A 20,010-nucleotide genomic window follows, 5' to 3' on the forward strand; every position below is an offset into this window, starting at 1 on the left:
TAGGATGACTGTCTCTCAAATCTTTAGTAGATTTATACAGCCATACTTGTTGAGGTTTGGAGTATGTGTCAAAGCTTCTGTTGATTCCAGGAACAACAACCTCTCTGACTTGTAAAATCTTCTGTGCAACACTTTTGTTTTTTTCCTGTGTGCAGGGGTATCCAAAGCATGGTCTGCAAGACCCGACTTGCCATAGCGAAAGTGCCGGATATATTGTTTGTGTTCACTGAGGCAGATGTTCCCAGTTCTTCCTGGATGTGATAAAGGAGAGAATCTGTCTTTAGGTGAACAGATGAGAGTTGCCAATTGCAGTTATCTTGCTACTGTAACAAACTTTGTTTGTGTGCTCTGAAAATGCTGGATAGATTACCAGCGGAATATTAGCAATTAAGTGAATAAATAGTTATTTTCTTATTAATCTGTGTTCGCATCTATACCGTTAAAATCCAATCAACATATTTGTTCTTCTAGATGCAATGCTTAACTTTTTCAGTGCATCCTAGCAATGACACTGGGATAGCATAGTTTGATATGTGTCATGTATGTATGTGTTTTTGCACCCATGAATATCATGCATTATGAGAAAATTATTTTCATAACTCAGCAGTACTTAAGGTGTCTTTCACAATATTCCAGGTAGCTTTTGATTTGTTTCTTACATACATAGATTATTCCTTTGCTCTTGGATGGACAAATTTTATTAGAATGATCATCAAATTCGTGATATCTACCCTCAAGGAATGTTATGTTCAAGATACTGTGATGATACCACACTGTTATGTTTACATTATTACTATTTTCTTGTCAACAGTTTTCTTCTAAAAGTAATATCTTATTTGTCAGAGCCTTAATATTTACAATTCTTACATTTCAAACTTAAGTCTTAAGACTTCAGTTTGATTCTAGAATGGCAGGAAAAAAAACTTGGGTTTCTTCCTGCCATTCTAGCTTCAAACACCTGTTTTGCTAACCTTTCCTCTCCCATTCTGTTTATCTACCATACCATATCATACTACTTAAAATTTTCATTTTTAATATCGTTCTGCCATATTACCATCATATTACCTCATGCCATATTATCTCATTGGCCCGCACATTAAAATTAATTTGAATACTATCTTTATACTGCTAGTTTATTATTTTGGCTTATTTTTCTCATATTCAACATAAAATACAAGATATTATACTTGTTCTATAGATTCTCCATTAAAAATGCAGTTGATGTTTTTTTGGCTCTCGTCTATTTTCATAGTTTTTGAATATTTTTATTCAGATTTTGGAGTGATTTTCTAATAATTAGTATTTGGAATTCAGGAGAAAAAAAAATACATTCAATTTTAAAATTTTTTATCAAGCAATAACTTCACACTACTTTTATTTTCAGATTTAGAAAATGTGTTGAAATGATAGTAATAATTCTAATCTGGCTGAATGGCATTTGGTGAAATTTGGTATTTAGAATCTGTACTAAAATTTGTGTGCTCATTTCAGTTTTGGTTTCATTTGGGACTTAATTAATCAAATCTTCCGGTCAAACAAAAGTGGCCGTAGGCTCCATTGTTGCTGTTAGACAAGAAAGCTGTATTGCCTCTAGAAATGTATTATTTATTTATTTATACCAGTTTTGTAAAGTCATTAATTTGCTGAACTTTTTTTTTTTTTTTTTTTTACCTACATAATACAAATGATGAAATAATTTTTTTTCTCCCATGGCTCTACATTCCAAATTGATCCTTGGCTTCCTGGATTCATCACTTCCATATCTACCTACCTAAAACTTACTTCTCCAGTGTGGATATTGAAATATGGTGTTACTATTATTTAAATTAAGGGGATATTAAATCCCACATTATTTCAAAGCCAAATAAGAAACTCAAAGATGGGAATCAAAGAGTTTCATGCCGAATATAGTAAACTATAAAAATTTCGACATATTTGTAGTGTAAGCTAAAGCACATAGTACAACACTAGGGCAACTCGTTGCAAAGGTGGGTAAAGTTCTGATCACTATTCTTAATATTACCCATAATGTTTCTTACATACATAGATTATTCCTTTGCTCTTGGCTGGACAAATCACACATCTCCTTGAACATAACCTCAAGTTATGTTCAAGGAGATGTGTGATGTTATACATTATGATGGAAGGTCACTACCCAGACCAGTTTCGACCTTTATTGAGGTCTCATCAGTGAGTGGGTAGACAAGGTAATACTGAGGTTATAGCCAAAAGAACTTATATACTTTGCTATACGAGTTGTCGATAAAGGTGCACCCATAAATTACTTAAATAAAAGAGCCAATAGGTTTCACTTCGGCGATGTAACATTAAAGGGATATTAAATCTCACATTAGTTCAAAGAATAAGAACCTCAAAGATCGGAATCAAAGAGTTTCATGCTGAATATAGTAAACTATAAAAATTTCGGCATATTTGTAACGTAAGCTAAAGCACACAGTACAACACACTAGGGCAACTCATTGCAAAGATGGGTAAAGTTCTGAACACTATTCTTAGTATTACCCATAATGTAAAACATCTCCTAGGAGATGTACGATGTTATACATTATGGTGAAAAGTCACTACTCAGACCGGTTTCGACTTTTATTGAGGTCTCATCAGTGAGTAGGTAGACCAGGTAATACTGAGCTTTACCCAACTTTACCCACCTTTGCAACAAGTTGCCCTAGTGTTGTACTATGTGCTTTAGCTTATGCTACAAATACGTCGACATTTTTATAGTTTACTATATTCTTAATGAAACTCTTTGATTTCGATCATTGAGTTTCTTATTCGGCTTTGAAATAATGTGGGATTTAATATCCCCTTAATTTAAATAATGTTAGATTGCCAAAGTGAAGCCTATTGGCTCTTTTATTTAAGTAATGGTATTACTTTTTTGACTAATGGTATCAGTCTATCTTGTTCTTGGTTTGCTTCTGGTTTTTTCAGACATTTAGTATTTATAGTTCCTTTCAGGAATAATATAGTCATATTCCCTTTGAAAAATATTACCTGTCCACTGAAACTTTTTTTTTTTGATCTTCATTAAACTAGATATTATTATAGCTTCTTTATAGAGCTGTTTTGATACATGATATGATCCTTCACAGGCTGTTTTCATTCACTGGACAATAGTTTTCTTTGGATTTTTTTTTCATAAGCTTAAATTATATTCTTCATTCTCACTGCTGATATCCAAGTTTTTTTGTTTTTTTTTCACATCCATAGTTACACTTGGATGACTTATCAATTTATATATTCATAGTTTACTGTTGAATATCTTTTGACCTGTAGCAACCCAAAGGGATCAAAGGACAGTTCCATTGTCTAGTTCCATATTTTGAAATCTGCTCACATAATGGCATAATCTGTTTTCTAAATGTTTTAAATAGTAATTGGTATAAATAGGAACCAGTGGGCTACTTCATTATTGGACTCTTATCTTACTTCATATTCATTTTATATATATATATATATATATATTGACTTCATTCTTCTAGGTGAAATATCTTGGGATTAGAGTGGTAAATAACTCCAGATTATCTTCCAGAAAGGTATGGGATTAATATTCTAGAATGTCAGTTAGTTAAAGGGATATCAAAATTTTTCTCATTATCAGATGGACCATTCCTTAAATTTAGCTTTAATTTTTAAGTGCAAATTATGGTATTTTTGTTGTATATTCAGACATGTAGGCAATTTACTGCACACAAAATTCCCAGGAAAAGTCCAAATTCACCAGATTGCAGAAGTAGAAACAGAGGACCCCAATCCCCTGAACCTCTTCCCAACACCCAAGAGACAAAGAACCAGCAACAACACCTGACGATAACCCCCATGCATACCACTCTGACTATCAGGTGATCAGCAGGAAGAAACGAAAGCAGGAATCTCCAGCAGCAGAATACCAAATACCACATCATCACATGGAGAGAGCAGCACCGATGGACATAACGTCACAGCCCGATGAAAGTGAAGCAGCGATTGACACAGCCGCAAAGCCCAAAGAGAGAGTCCCTCCCCTTTGTGATATTAAGATCAAAGGAAAAACGGTCAGCAGTTGCAGACAAGATGAAAAACACTAACGTTAAATTTTCATCGGCTAGAAACTCAGATGGAGTCTACATCCAGCCTGAAGGAGCATCAGACTACCTCTAGTGTCCTTGGTAAATGTGGCGGTCGAGTTTAGCTAGTCTAGAAAACGTGTTTTTAAAGTTAAATATAGTGTGGCTTTTTGTCACAAATTGTGCTGCAATTGTGCATCGGTTAGAAACAAGTGACCTTCAGTGGTATTATTGTTTAGAACTGTGTTGTATATATTGTGTTTTCACTGCCATTTGTTTCACTATATCAACGTGTAAAGATGGCGTCCAACAAGAAACGTACGTCAGCGGCGCGCAGAACTTCTACTACTACACGAAAGGCTGGCTCAGCATTAGATTTTTCGCAATGGATGCGTTGCGGAAACTGCTATATGTATGCACCGAAAAATGTGAAGGATCTGTGGTCGGTCTGGCAAAATGAGAAGAAAGAAAATGTCGACGTATGTGAGAAGTGTCGGGATAGGCTGGAGCGTTTAGGAATGGAAGCTGACATCGGGACCGTAGCGGAAGAACTTCGGCGGGAGTTTATGAAAATGAAAAATGACCTTCATCTTCTTCATGAGGAAGTGGAAGTGATCGGTAAGGAGATACTGGAAGTTAAAGCTGAGTTTAATGTGTTAAACAGAGAAATTAGGACTATAGAGATTACTTTAGCTGAAGTAACTAGAACAGGATTACATATGGGTGAGTCTTTGGTGAATGATTCAGTAATAAATAGTATGGGAGTGATTGGGAGTCAACATAATAAAACCACAAGTGGCCTAGAAGAAATGAGATGTAGTGAGAGTGGGGGGGTAAGTAATAGAGAGTTGAGTAATGAAGCTGGGAGAGTCATGCTGAATAGTGTAGAGAATGAGGCCATGAGTGTGGACTTGAATGAAGTTAAGAGTGGTAAAATATATGGTGATTCTATGATTAAGGGTATGGAGAGTGGTATGCATGAGGAGTGCTTGGCTGATGGGACAATAGAAAGAGTGGCTTTAGCAATAAAGAGAGGGCATGAAACAGACAAGATGATAGTTATGGTGGGTACGAATGACTTGAGAGGTAGTATAAATCGGGTAGGAAAAGATTTAAGAACATTATTAGATATTGTGCAGAGGAAAAGTGTCAATGGGAGAATAGTGTGTGTGCTGCCTCGTTTTGACAATTACGAGTTAAGTAGACGAGCAATGATAATGAATGATATAATTGCAAGAATGTGCAGAAAAAGAGGTCTGGAGTTTGTTGATGTTTGGAGTGTGTTTGAAGGGAAAAGGCAGTTGTATGCTAGAGATGGTCTGCATCTTAACATGGAAGGACATAAGCGATTGAAGAAGTTATTGTTTTATGAACAGGTTGAAGTTATTGGACATGGAAACTAATATTGAAAAGGCTGAGTGTAAGAGAGAGAAACTTTAGCACTGATTGTGTATTTATTGATCCTTATAGGCAGAATAAATTGCAGAAGAGAGGGGATAAAAATCGGCATAGGACTACGGTAGTTAGTGACTTATATATCAGTTCTAAAGCCAGTACAAGATCTAGAGGGAATCTGCAATTTTTGTATACCAATGCTAGAAGCATTCGAAATAAGAGAAGAATTTTTGGCATTAGTCAGTGAAATTTCACCAAAAGTTGTAGGCATTAGTGAAACTTGGCTGTCAGCAGAAGATGTGGTCACTGGAATTGAATGTGATGGGTACAGTATTTTCAGGGAGGATAGAGAAGATAGAACAGGAGGAGGAGTACTGTTGATGATAGCTGATGTGTTGCAGCCAAAGAAAGTAGTATATCATGATGATAGACATGTAAATGAGAGTTCATTTGAGGAAGTCTGGTGCGAAATAGTGACCAACGCAACCAAATATACAGTTGGATGCTGCTATAGGCCAGGGAGTACGGGGGGAGATATTGAATTCATGCATCAGCAACTTAGTGCAATGAGTGAAGGCTTAGTGATTATTATGGGGGATTTTAATTATGGTGATATCAATTGGAAGGAGGAAATATCACGTAGCAAAAAGGAAATGGAGTTCATACATCTTCCACGAGATAATTACTTGAAACAGCATGTAACTGAAGGGACACGTGGTGTGAGAGTGTTGGACCTGGTTATTGGTTCAGAGGTTATATGCATAAGTAAGGTGTCCTCGTTACCTCCAGTTGGTGAAAGCGATCATGTGGTATTGACTTGGGAGGTTGCAAAATCTGTGGATTTTTCTATTAAGAAGGGGTATGTACGGAACTACAGGTTAGGCAATTATAACAAGCTTCGGAGTGAGCTTGCAGCCATCCCATGGCAGAACATATTGCAAGGGAAAGATGTTAGCAGTGCTTGGGATAAAATCAGCGGGTATCTGAGGAAAGCAATATCAGATTGTGTCCCCATGGTCAGGAGGTCAAACAAGGCAGGCATTAGATGGATGAGCAGTAGTATCAAGCTTGAACTGCAAAAAAAGAAAATGTTATGGAGAATTTACAAGGAGAAGGGCGATCAGAACACCCATGAGCAGTACAAGGCTCAAGCTAGGAAGGTTACCAGCATAGTAAGAAAAGCTAAATCAGATTATGAGAAGACCTTAGCCAAAGAGATCAAGGGTAATCCCAAAAGAGTTCTTCCGCTATGTGGCAAGTAAGAGGAAGAATGACTTCGGAAGGATAACCTTAGTGGGTGCTGATGGTATTGAGGTGACAAAATCAGATGTAATAGTCGAGTTACTGAGTGATCACTTCTCAAAAGTCTATCACCCAAGTGAGGATATCTCTATACCTATAGCAATACCTAATGTGAGAATTGAAGCTAAAGAATCAGAAGTATTAAATATATTGCAAAACTTAAATGCAAACACTGTGGTAGGCTTAGATGGAATATCAGCTCGGGTGTTGCGTGAATGTGCAAATGAATTGTCAACCCCTCTTACCTGGATATTTAATTTAAGTTTGAACTCTGGTATGGTCCCTAGGGAGTGGAAGTTAGGCAAAGTGGTTCCTTTGCATAAGGGTGGTTCTAAAACTGCGGTATTGAATTACAGACCAATCACCATCTCAGGAGTAGTGGTAAAAGTATTGGAAAAGTTGGTTAAAGACAAAATTCAAGAATGGGTGGATCAGGATATGATACTCTATAGAGGCCAACATGGTTTTGTTAAAGGTAGATCCTGGCTTAGCAATCTATTAACTATTCATAATAGAATAACATCAGAGTTGGACAAAGGAACTGGCTACACAGTGGTACTTCTGGATTTTGCTAAGGCTTTTGACAGGATACCCCATAGAACACTGTTACGCAAATTGGAGCAGATGGGAATGGATATTAAATTGGTGATATGGATAGGAGAATGGCTCAGGGAGAGATACCATAAGGTGGTGTATGGGGGAGCCGAGTCCAGAATGAGGCAGGTGACCAGTGGTGTGCCTCAGGGCTCTGTGCTTGGGCCAATGTTGTTTAATTTGTATATAAATGATATAGGAAACGGCTTAAAGGGAGATATTCAGTTGTTTGCTGATGATGCAAAGTTGTGTAGTGCAATAAAAAATCAAGCTGATGTTGAAAGTTTGCAGGAGGATTTAAATAAGCTGGTAAAATGGGCAAAAGAAAATGGATGTCAGTTCAATGTGGAAAAGTGTAAAGTCTTGCATTTTGGGATTAAAAGATTACCAGCTGTGTACTACATAGATGGAAAGGTACTCCAAGAGATTGATGAGGCTAGGGACTTAGGGGTATTGGTAGATAAGGAGATGAAGTTCAGAGGACACATTGCTAAGGTGTCCAAGATTGCACATAGGATTACTTGGTTGTTGAGGAACACACTGACATCCAGAGATAAAGAGGTTATTATTCCCCTTTATAAAGCATTGATACTTCCACATTTGGATTACTGTGCTCAGGTCTGGTCACCTGGATTCCTTGGAGATGAGGAGGCTGTGGAGAGGGTTCAGAGAAGAGTGACCAAGTTGGTGAGTGATATAAAAAATGCTCCCTACATTGATAGATTGAGAGCTTGTGGATTGCAGAGATTGGTTGATAGGCGAAGAAGAGGGGATATGATAGAAACATTCAAATTACTAAAAGGTTTTTATAGGATTGATGCAGGGGAAATGTTTCAGCTGTGTGATAGTGATGGAAGAACAAGAGGTCATCTCTGGAAATTAAAGAAGAGTGTGGTTAACAAAGGTGTCAGAACAAGGTTTTTTGCCTGGAGGGTGGTGAATGAGTGAAATTCATTGCCTGACTTTGTTGTGAGCTCTTCATCTGTAAATGAATTCAAGAAGAGATATGACAGATATTGTTTTGCTAGTTTGGGTCTCCCGCGATGAGTCTACTGACTCCATGGAGATACCCGTAATAATAATATAAAAAAAAAAAAAAAAAAAAATAATAATAATAATAATAATAATATTAATATTCTCTAAAACTTACAGCTCTTTTGCAATTCTGTAAGTTAGACTGTCATGAAAATCAATTATAAGCATTAATGACATTGTCCTTTGTGATCAGTGGCAAGCCATTGATATCAGTGGCCTTCCATGATATGTCCTGAGTTTGACTGCTGCTTGAACTATCAAAGTAGTTTTGGCTAATAATTATCTAGTTAATAATTAGATGAGAATAGGATCAGTTTTCTGCTGTAATTATCTTCAGATTCCATAATTACTGTAATGTTGTCATTGCTAGTTCTAGAAATTGCTGATGAATTGATAGATTATTATCATCTTCCAAAGGCAACCAAGCTATTTACCCTTGTATGATAAATTTAGATTAATACTTTATCCAAGTGTAGGCAAACAAAGTTTGTGCCTGAAGTATCTTCAGGACTGAGGCAACTCATGATAAAGGTTGACCAAGCTGTCATCACTCCTTGTCTTAGTATCTACTATAATGCAAAGCACATCTCCTTGCAGACATGTATAATTATGCATGTATGCATTAAGGGAAGGGCCACTACCCAGGTAAAAATTACCATGAATATTTACCACGAGTTGCCTCAGCCCTGAAGATAGATATTTCAAGCTCAAACTTTGTTTGCTTACACTTGGATAAAGGATTAAACTAAATTTATTATAGTCTAACCAAGTGAAAAAAAAAAACTTCCAACATCTTTCTCTAAATCCAGAGTAATTTAATAATAAGGTGAAACACCTTTTGGCAACTCATATAGGTAAATATGACTTCTCCATTGCTTCCACCTTAGCATCACTACCTTTGGATCTGACTCCCACTGACGAGACCTCAATAAAGGTCAAAACCAGTCTGGGTAGTGGCCCTTCCTTTAATGCATAGCATTATATATGTCTGCAAGGAGATGCTAAGACAAGGAGTGATGAGAGCTTGGTCCACCTTTACCACAAGTTGCCTCAGTTCTGAAGATACTTCAGGGTCAAACTTTGTTTGCTTACACTTGGATAAAGGATTAAACTAAATTTATTATAGTCTAGCCAAGGGGGGGGGACTTACTTCCAACCTATTTACCCTTGTCTGCACCTAGAGTTGAAGTCAGAAGATACTAGCTTGCATAAGAACGTTACTTGGAATACTAGTCTGAATATTTCATACTCACTTCTGCATGATATTCCTTTATGATCATATTATGATTTTTCTAGCCTTGAGAATGACTTCAATAACTGGATGATGCAGATTATTGATAATGAAGGGTATGCTCCTTTTTCTTTTTGCACTATGATAAACTATTAAGTCTTGATACTAACACATAACTTGATATGCACATTTAATTGTTATGCATTGATTTTTTTATGTCTCTAGAATTTAAACCCTGAATTATCAGATCTAGTCATTTATGTATCAAACAATGCCAATGCATATGAAAAAAGTTTCCAAAAGTTTAATCAGAATTAAGAAGTCCTCTTCCAAAAAATTTACTGAGAGATGGATTGTTAATCTCTTTACCCAATGCTAACTAAAGAATTTTCTAGTAATAGAGGATTTGCTTTGATTCCCTCAGTTTTTTAATATCTTAATATTTCTGTACAGTATGGAATAAAACAGTAGTTTCTAGAATGAAATATTTCTAGTGATGAGGCTAATAAGTAACACTCTAAATCTATCAGTAATTGCAGTCCCAGCCCTGCATTCCTTAAATTAAACACTCCTGTTTCTGAAATAAAGCACTTCATTCCACCAAAAACTACATAATCCTGAAAATATGACAAAGTAGATGTACCTTGTGTTATTTTTATTAGTAGTTCTACTGCCAACCACCAGTGGTATTTCCACAGACAATCACAAACATCCATGCCCACAGTGGGATTCAAACCCACAGCCTTTTGGCTGGAGAGCAGATATGCTATCTACTCTGCCAACCAGGCCAGCATGTATGTATGTACTCTGGGTAGTGATGTGGAGGTTGAAATGTTACATAATTAGGTTTACATGGAGTAGACTCATGAAGTTTAATAATGAATGCGGAAAACTGTATTACATTGTAAGCAAGAATCCTGATGAAATGTCCTGGGTGCTTATCAGATAATGGGACTGTTAATTTTTTTTTCTTTTGCAACATATTTTTGGACCAGTAGTTAAAAAAAATGCTGCTTCGGATATATGTTAAAATTACCAGCCTAGTTGGCTGGGTGGTTAGCGTATCTGCTCTCCAGTAAAAGGCTGTGCATTCGAATCTTCCTGTGGACATGGATGCTTGTGATTGGCTGTGAAAATGGTGGTGTGGGTGGTAGATGGCATTGGTGTAGTTACAGTTCATTGTAGTTGGTGGATTTGAGTGGTGGACACAGACTTGTAGGTCAAGTGACCTCCCTCGATGAGTCCTTGGACTCCCTGGAGGTGTCATGTAATAATTATAATTTGTTGAGAGCTTGGAACCAGCAACTCATTAATAATCATCATTTTCACTGTTTCATGAATGTATGATTTGTGCATTGCATATTATTGTGTAGAGGTACATTGCATTTTGACACATTATTAGCACGTTGACCGCCATATGAATCAAATACAATTCACACTACATTTTTTCAATGCGTTGCGTGAATTATATTTGATTCACATAAAGATTTTTCTTTCAGGCCATGTAGTTCACCCGTGATTCATATCTAAATGAAATGCTTATGGGTAATGGAAATGTGGGGCCTGGTAAACAGGTTTATATAGTTAGCAAGGTAGAATTTCAACTACATGACCTATTATAGGGGTTTTATTTTTACCTGATTTAGACCACTTTCTAATGTTGAGTAAAACAATAACAATGGTGCTAAATATTTATTTATAATATATGTCATTATAAATGTGTCTTCGAAGACAAGACGTATAGGCTTTTACCTGATCGGATAGATCAATAAAACTTTTGCTTTTGTTAGTGTCCATAATAGCTTCTGGCTTTTGCACTTCATTACCATTTCTTTCTGTAAGGGATTTCATTTTGTTTGTGTGCTTTGTTAATAACATAAGCACTTCACGTTTATTGCACCATTTTATTACCACCACCCCTGGGTCACTTTCTTTACCAATTATTTCATCCTTTTTCAATTTCTTCTGGGTAACATCCTGTGGAATTCCCTTTCGAATTTTTCTCAAAGTGCCTACAAGGTGTGTTTGTCTATTCAAAAGTTTGTGCACTAATTCAATACTGGCATAATAATTATCTACAAATATCATTCGTCCATTGTCAAGTAGATTCTCACAAAGTCCCATAACAAATGAAGTTGGAACACTATTAGTAGTATTGGTCTTTTCTGCACTGCAGTATATCTTGAAATCATATGTATATCCATCTTCAATACACAATTTGAATAGTTTTATGCCAAATTTGTGTCGTTTATTCTTGATGTATTGACGAAAGGCAAGACGACCTCGGAAAGGAACTAAAGTTTCGTCTACGCAAATATTACTCGAGGGCGTCATTATTTTCTGGAAATTTTTTCTTATATGATTTATGAGAGGTGTAATTTTATAAAGTCTTTCAGAAGTATTTCCACCCTCGTTGTCTGTGAAGTGCCAGTTAATGAGAAGAAGATCGAACCAATTCCTTGACATAACTTGTTTGATTTCTGTAGACTAGAGGATGTTATTCAACCAATAACACTCTAATTTTGGCATCTGCACTAAACTGAACCAAATTTGCAGACCCAAAAATATCTTCATTTCATTGGGATTTGTGTTTTTCCACTTTCTTATCCTTGCTTTTGGTAAAATTGTCTTACTGAGTTTTTGAAGAGCGTATGTGTTAGTTTCTTGTACCATTAGGTCCAGCAGTCCTTCATCAACAAACATAAAAAAGAAGTCTACAGGATGTTTATCGTGCATTTCTTCAATAACATTTTGTTTTATTCCAAAATTATTATCCACAAACTGAAAATGTTTTAGATTATCACCTGTAATTTCATTCCATTGTAGGTCGGTTGAATTCACATTTCCTAGTATTTCATCTGAGGAAGAATCATTAGTCAAATGTAGATTTCTTTTAACATCATCATCAATTGTTTGTTCTACAGAATGAGCAGCAGTAAACTGAGATGTACTAGGAGCGAAAATTTCGGTATTACTAGTTGTAGATACTTCTATTCTCTTTCTAGCAATGAGAGAATCAGAATCTGAAGACAGAGAACTAAGATCACTTCTGTTGTAACTTTCCGACAAATATTTGTATGGTTCGTCATCAGATAGAACATTTATCAAGGCTTCTAAATGACGTTCTTTTTCGTAGTCTCCCATATTAGGGCAATTTATAACAATATTTATCACTATAACAAATTTATCCGCACTTCACACAAGTTTGACCTTGTGTGAAGTGCGAATCACGTGTGCACCGCTCGGCCCAGTCAGTGAAAAAATTCTTCTCAGGCCATGCGGTGCACACATGATTCGCACTTAACAAATCTATTTAGCTGCATGAAATAGATAAAAAAAAATCATAAAATATGATTATTTTATGTTACTTTCGGCAAAATGTAAAATAAAAAGAAGTTGGCCTGGGGATCACAAAATTTTTTAGCATTATGACGGTCAACGTGTTAGAAGTATATTAACTTACTGATGGACTGTTATTTTCTTTCTATAATTTATTTTTATTATTTTTTATTTTTAAGGTGGATCCAGCCTCTTGGTTTCTATTGTGAACAGAATTTTTCTTTTGACTGCTATGATACCAATCAGGAGCTTACTAAAATAGGAACTTGTGCCTTTTTTGAAGAACTCTTCGATAAACTTCATATTAGTAAGGTAAGTGATTTTTATAAATTTTGTTTTTTAAGTTTGGGTTCTTTTATAAAAGTGTTACCTGTTAAGAATATTGTAAGCATAACTAGTTTCTTAATTGTTTATCTTCACAATTTGTGTGGAGATTGTTCAGCCATTGAGAATCACTTTATGATTATGATAGTTGATTTTCTTAGTGATTATTGGTATAGCTCGGTCTTGCATAGCTTGGTTTTATCAGACTGAAATCAAATCCTTTTATCTAATTTTATATAAGAGCATATTATCATTTAAAGTAAATACTCCCCCACCCGCTCTCTCTCTTTATTTATTTATTTTGTCTATTGATGGAATTGGGGATTGTTTGGTGGTTGATGCTTCAGAAGTTTGTTGTCAGTGCTGGGTTGAGAGAGTGTGATGGGGAATGTTCCAATATGAAATATCTTCCAAAATGCTGTGGTGAGTAAACCACAATTGGTGTACTACTTTAATTGTTGCATGGCTCAGGATTATCCATTTTGGAATGAAGACTTTGCATGTTAATTATTATACTGATTGAAATTTCAGCTTTGCCTACATGTTATTTTTTATGGATTTCAAACCTTCTTCCAGTTTGATCCATGTATACCTTTCTGCATGAACAGAGTTCTATTCTATAAACACCAAGTTGTTTATAGAACAGAACACTGTTCTTTAGAGGAATGTAGGAAACTTTGTAAAGTGTAAACTGGTATTGGCCATTCTAATGTTAACTGATTTTCATAATTGAGCTATTTTCTGTGTTGCCAATGTATAGTAAGGAGATTGTGCCTTATAATTAATTTCAAGGTTATTATTATTATTATTCGTGACACCTCCAAGGAGTCACGAATAATAATAATAATAATTTGGTGTAGTGGTCCCCACCACTACACCAAACCTCTACTACCAATCATCTACATCAGCGCCATCTACTGCCCACCACCACAACAGCTAGTATTTTTTGTCTGTAAATTGCATGTGTTCTGATTGCGGTATGAAAAACCCGAGTTTCCAGGAGGAAAAACCCTGCTACCTCCATATGAGATCGGCTAACTCACCTTCGATTACAAAAGTCCATATAAAGATTCCTTCCGTCATGACGAGACTCGAACTTAGGCCTTTTCCAATTGAAGGGCGCAACATACCGTCATTCTCCCAATTGTGCTATGGAGGCACTTACTGAAATAAAAATTTGTGGTGAAGGTGTGTTATTGGAACAAGTAAAAAAGGAAAAGAGTAAGCAGGTGAAGATTGCAAGTCTCCTTCCATGCTATGATAGTGGCGATCTGATGGGAAGTTGGATATTGATAGCAAATGAACCAACAATACAGGTTAATGTTGGATGGTTCATTGGAAGATAAGAGTTTCTTTAATAACTTCTTAGAGTAACCATTTTGGAAGAACTGTTGAAATAGGATTTGAAGTTCTTTTTTTCTTATAATTGCATTACTCTAGAGTATATTTTAGACTATTTTTTAAGGTTCCCTGGTGCAAAAATTAACAATATTAGCAATGCTGTCATGATGCAGAAAGATAAAATGAAAGAATTGTTTTAGCTGGTATTAATGATCTTGAGAGAAGAGATGTTGACTGAAGTATTTTGTGGTGAAGGATGTGAAGGTGTTACTGAATTTGGCCAGAAAAATTTATATAATACTGATGGAATGCACATAAATGGATTCAGAGTTAGGTATCTAGAGAGAGAGAGAGAGAGATTTGTTCACTGAAGAAGTGCCAAGTATTGAGATAAGATGAATGTGAGAATGACCAAAATAAGTCATTAAGAGCTTGAAGTTGTGCCATAACATAAAAACCTATGAGAAAAGGATATTAGCAGTCCATAGGAGATAGTCAATGGGCGTCTGAAGGATGCAACATCAGATTGTATAACCGAGGTCAGGAAAATTAATCAGGTAGGAATTAGATGGATGAGTAGTATCATTAAACAGGAGCTACAAAGAAAGAACTTCCTTGGAACTCTGGCAGAGTTCCAAGGGAATATGAATAGTAAAAAATTCTCTTGCAATTCTCAGTATCTATGAAATGCTAATAAAATTACTGGAAATGTTGTCCAATGAGTGAATTCAGGAATGGGTGAATAATAATGTTATACTCTATAAGGATTTGTATTTTTATTATTTAGGATTGCAGTATTAAAGCCATACTGCAATCCTATAAGGATTGCAGTATGGCTTTGGGAAGAGTTGGTCATGCCTTAATAACTTACTAAATCGTTTAATAGAGTGACAGCTGAATTGGATAAAAGGAATAGCTACATGATGATTCTACTGGATTTTATAAAGACATTTAGCAGAATATCACATGGAACTCTGTTATGCAAATTGTAACAAATGGGGATGGATAAGATACTGGTTATGTGGATAAGAGGTGACTGATGGGCAGATATCAAAAAGTGGTATATGGAGAAGCAGAATCCAGGAGAAAATATGGTGACTAATTCTGTGCTAGTACCGCTAGTGTTTAATTTGCACATAAATGATATACAAAATAATTTGAAGGGATATATACAGTTGTTTGCTGATGATGCATAATTAGGTGAGAGTTTAATTAATAAAGGCAGTGTGGAGAATTTGCTTGGTAATTTAAATAGGCTGTCAGTATGAGCAAAACATGTAATGGCCGTCGGTTAAATGTTCAGATATAAAGGTGTGCATTTTACGATAAATAGATTACAAGCAATGCACCACATTGATGGAACTGTGCCTAGTATTAGTACATGGGCACTAGTAGATAGGTGAAATTTACAGGACTTTTGTAAGGTTGCCAAGATAACTCATAGCATTACTTGACCATTGAAGAACACACTAATGATCAGAGAGGAGTTGTCATTTCTCTTCAAAAGGCCTTGATATATCCATATCTGGATTATTGTGCTCAGTCAAGTCTCCTAGGTTTCTTTGGGATAAGTGACCAAATTGAGAGTTTGTTGGTTGGAAAAGGAATTAATGCAGGAGGAATGTTTCAGCACTTGGCTAGAGTTGGTCAAACATGAGTTGATGTATGGAAGTTGAGTAAGAGTATGGTTAGTAAGGGCATGAAGACTAGAATTTTGCTTGGAGAGTGGCGAATAAATGAAATGTGTTGCCAAAGTCACTTGTGAGTGCTTTGTTTAATGGGTTCAAGGAGAGATGTGAAAGATATTACGTAGACATTTTTGAAAATTATGGAGACAACTACTGTGTTTGAATAAAAACTTTAGTTTAATATAACTAAAATCTACAATTCGATGTTTCGACCTTTATGTCAAGGTCATCTTCTGGAGCGTACAAATATACACAAGAAACAAGCTATACTACAATCAAACCGGTTCGTTAAACTAACCAACCGTTACCACAATTGTTGGCCTGACCTCTGGTGGAAAAAAAAAATACAAATTAAAAATAAAAAATAAAAACAAGGACACAATTCTCCTACTACAGAACAAATTTCCGCCCGACATTACGGCCCTCTTTGCCCACATACTAAAGTCCAGTTACTTCGTGTGGCAAAACAAATTCTACCTACAAAAGGAAGGTACAGCCATGGGCTCACCATTATCCCACCCCAATTGCTAACTTCTACATGGAAACCTTTGAGCAAAGGGCTCTTGATTCCGCCATGCTACGACCGGCAGTCTGGCTCAGATACGTGGACAACGTGTTCACGATCTGGCCGCACGGGCGACAAACGCTAAACACATTCCTCAGCCACCTAAACAAACAACACGAACGCATACAATTTACCATCGAAATTGAAAACCAAAATTCGCTCCCGTTCCTAGACACACTAGTTACACATCTTCCTTCAGGCAGTCTATCCTTCGCGGTCTACCGAAAATCGACACACACGGGCCAATACATACATGCGAATTCATACCACCACCACCACCCAGCACAAAAATATGGAGTCATTAACACCCTTAAAAACAGAGCCACAACTATTTGCTCTAACCAGCAAGCCATGAAACAAGAACTAAAAATCATTAGTGACACATTCATAAATAATGGCTATAACAAAAATACTGTCAATAAAATACTCTATAAAACCACAACAAAAACGAATCTAGATTACAGTAAAACCATAGCCATCCCATACATTAAAGGGCTATTGGAAAAAATCGACATAATCCTACAACATTATAACCTCAATGCCACCTTTAAACCACCCACTAAACTTGAAACCATATTCAACTCCTCTAAGAATCCCATTAGCACATCCTGGAGTCTATTGCATCCGCTGCACCTGTAACTTACCGTACATTGGTGAAACAGGACGGACAATCCCTATACGCAAGAAAGAACACATTAGACACGTTAAATATAACCATTATGGTGAAGCAGGCCTCTCAGACCACGCACTCAACACCTTACACCAAATCAACTGGAAAAGCACCTGCTCTTTACACCGCACAAAAACTTGGTATGAAAGGAAATTTAAGGAATCCTGCGAAATCCTGATAAACCACCCAAATATTAACAACAAAGATGGCATGAAAATTCCAAGGATCTGGATGGCACACATTCAGCCTACCTAATATGTAAGATGCAGCATAAGTCAGGACTCTAGCCAATCCTTAGCTAGTATTAGAAACCATTCCACTCCAACTGGCTGGAATGATGTTAATATATGTATATAGTAGACAACACAAATAATAGGACTCTAGCATTGATGTTTAATTTTTTATTTTTTATTTTTAATTTGTATTATTTATTTATTTTTTTCCACCAGAGGTCAGGCCAACAATTGTGGTAACGGTTGGTCAGTGTCTTTAACGAACCAGTTTGATTGTAGTATAGCTTGTTTCTTGTGTATATTTGTACGCTCCAGAAGATGACCTTGACATAAAGGTCAAAACATCAAATTGTAGATTTTACTTATATTAAACTAAAGTTTTTATTAAAACACGGTAGTTGTCTCCATAATTTTCAAAAATGCATTCAGATCACCATGCAAGCCTAAAAGAAAGGATATTACATAGACAGTTTGGTTCTCCCATAATGAGTCTTCCGATTCCATGTTATTATTATAAAAAAATATTATCATATATTATTAAATTTTGTTAAGGGTAATAGAAACAGCTTGTATGTAAATACGTACTCATATGGGTTTCTTTTTTGTAAACTTCTAAGGTTAATCTTCAAGTACTGTTTTGTCAATAATATCTAGAAATTGTTATTTGTCATTCTTTTCTATTTCTAATGTGAAATGGATTTTTGGATGTCTATTCTTAAGGAATTGTACAAAATCTTAAATGTCTTTGTCTGTGTGCTTAGATATAATAAAAATATCAATACCAAATGTGAGGCTTTAGGATCATGTGTGCTATAGCCTCTTCCCTAAACCTATTCAAGTTAGTAATAGGTTGACGATAGAGGTGAGCCCATTGTCAGATGGTATTTTTGGTCCTAAAGCCTCACATTTTTCTGAATAAGTAGAAGAGTCAGATAACATTCACTTGTAATCAATAAAAGGTCTACAAGTCAAACTCGGTTAATTATTCACAGTCGATATAAATTACTCATAGGAATTACTTTAAATAAATAAGCAATTGAATATTACTTATTTGTATTATGTAGCTTCCATGGTACCTTCTTCTTCCAGATTTTGTGCTTAATTTCTTCATTCATCCACTTCACTTAGCCTTTTGACCATTGAACATTCACACATTGATGGTGTTAATTATTTCTTAGTCGGTGCAGCATTTATCTCATTCCTGCTTAACTCCTCATTCCATGCTATAGCTTGAAACTGTTCTCTCAAGCTTTTCATAATCACAGGACTCCTAGTTCCACATGATATCCTTTTCTCATGGAAGTCATATGGCTGGTCAACACCCAAGGATCACTCTCTCAGGTTGGTTGAAATGCAGCATTCCACTCTAATTACATCCTCTAATGAAATAATTAGATCAAAATCTCATGATCCTCATGCACCCTCCTTTACATACTGCCAGAGATAGTTGTCTATCACAAACGCAAGAAATTAATTTTTCTTATTCCCAAATGCTATTTCTTATTTACAGTCTGTATTACCATCATTAACATCATCTATAATGATCACCTTTCCTTGTGTACTAACTTGTTTACCCAAGTTGCTTATACATTTCTTATCATAACTTTCCACATTCCCTATCCTGTAGCAACAGCTAACTAAATATCTCTTCCTGTCAACCTCTATTTCATACCATACTGCTTCAGAGCCATTGCTACTATTTCCCTCTTGCATTTCAACTATATGGTTTTACATAATTCCCTACTATCATCATCAGCATCCCCCCCCCCTTGTTCCTGTCTTATCAGTCCTCATGAAAAATATTGTACCCTTTACATTTCTATTCCTGACAGGATATCATCCTCATTCAACCATGATTCACATATTCCAACAATTTTTGGACTAATAAACTCATTCAGTGAGACCATTTCATCTCCCTTATTTCTGATGCTCCTGGCATTCATAAATAAACACAGAAGTTCACTTCTAGGCCTGTGACCAATCCTACTCATGTCTACCTATTAATGGTGATTTTCTCACATTAATCTATATCCAGTCACCTTTATCTCTACAGACTCAGCTACCCCTGTTACATCCCAGGCCATCCCATTCTTGTTCTAACCATTCTCATTCTTATGCTGTTTACCTGTCCATCCTCACTCTTTCCCTCCCATTTTCCCCTCTTCTGATCTTTCACTTCACCTCTGAATTCTTCTGAACTCTTGCTCACATGACTCATTGTCCTTC

The 20,010-nt window shown here is 36.0% G+C and overlaps 1 protein-coding gene across 1 annotated transcript in view; it reads left to right on the forward strand.

Annotated features, from left to right (window-relative positions):
- LOC150098133 (NBAS subunit of NRZ tethering complex-like) overlaps positions 1–20,010 on the forward strand; it is a 1,063,858-nt gene that overhangs the window by 727,778 nt on the left and 316,070 nt on the right. The window contains exon 39 of the mRNA XM_090406267.1: positions 13,143–13,275. Coding sequence (XP_090262393.1) covers positions 13,143–13,275 — 133 coding nt within the window. The remainder of the gene's footprint in view (positions 1–13,142; positions 13,276–20,010) is intronic.

The sequence above is a fragment of the Typopeltis vanoorti genome, chromosome 16 (genome assembly GCF_054136105.1).
Source record: "Typopeltis vanoorti isolate ZY-2024b chromosome 16, IOZ_Tvanoo_1.0, whole genome shotgun sequence".
NCBI lineage: Eukaryota > Metazoa > Arthropoda > Arachnida > Uropygi > Thelyphonidae > Typopeltis > Typopeltis vanoorti.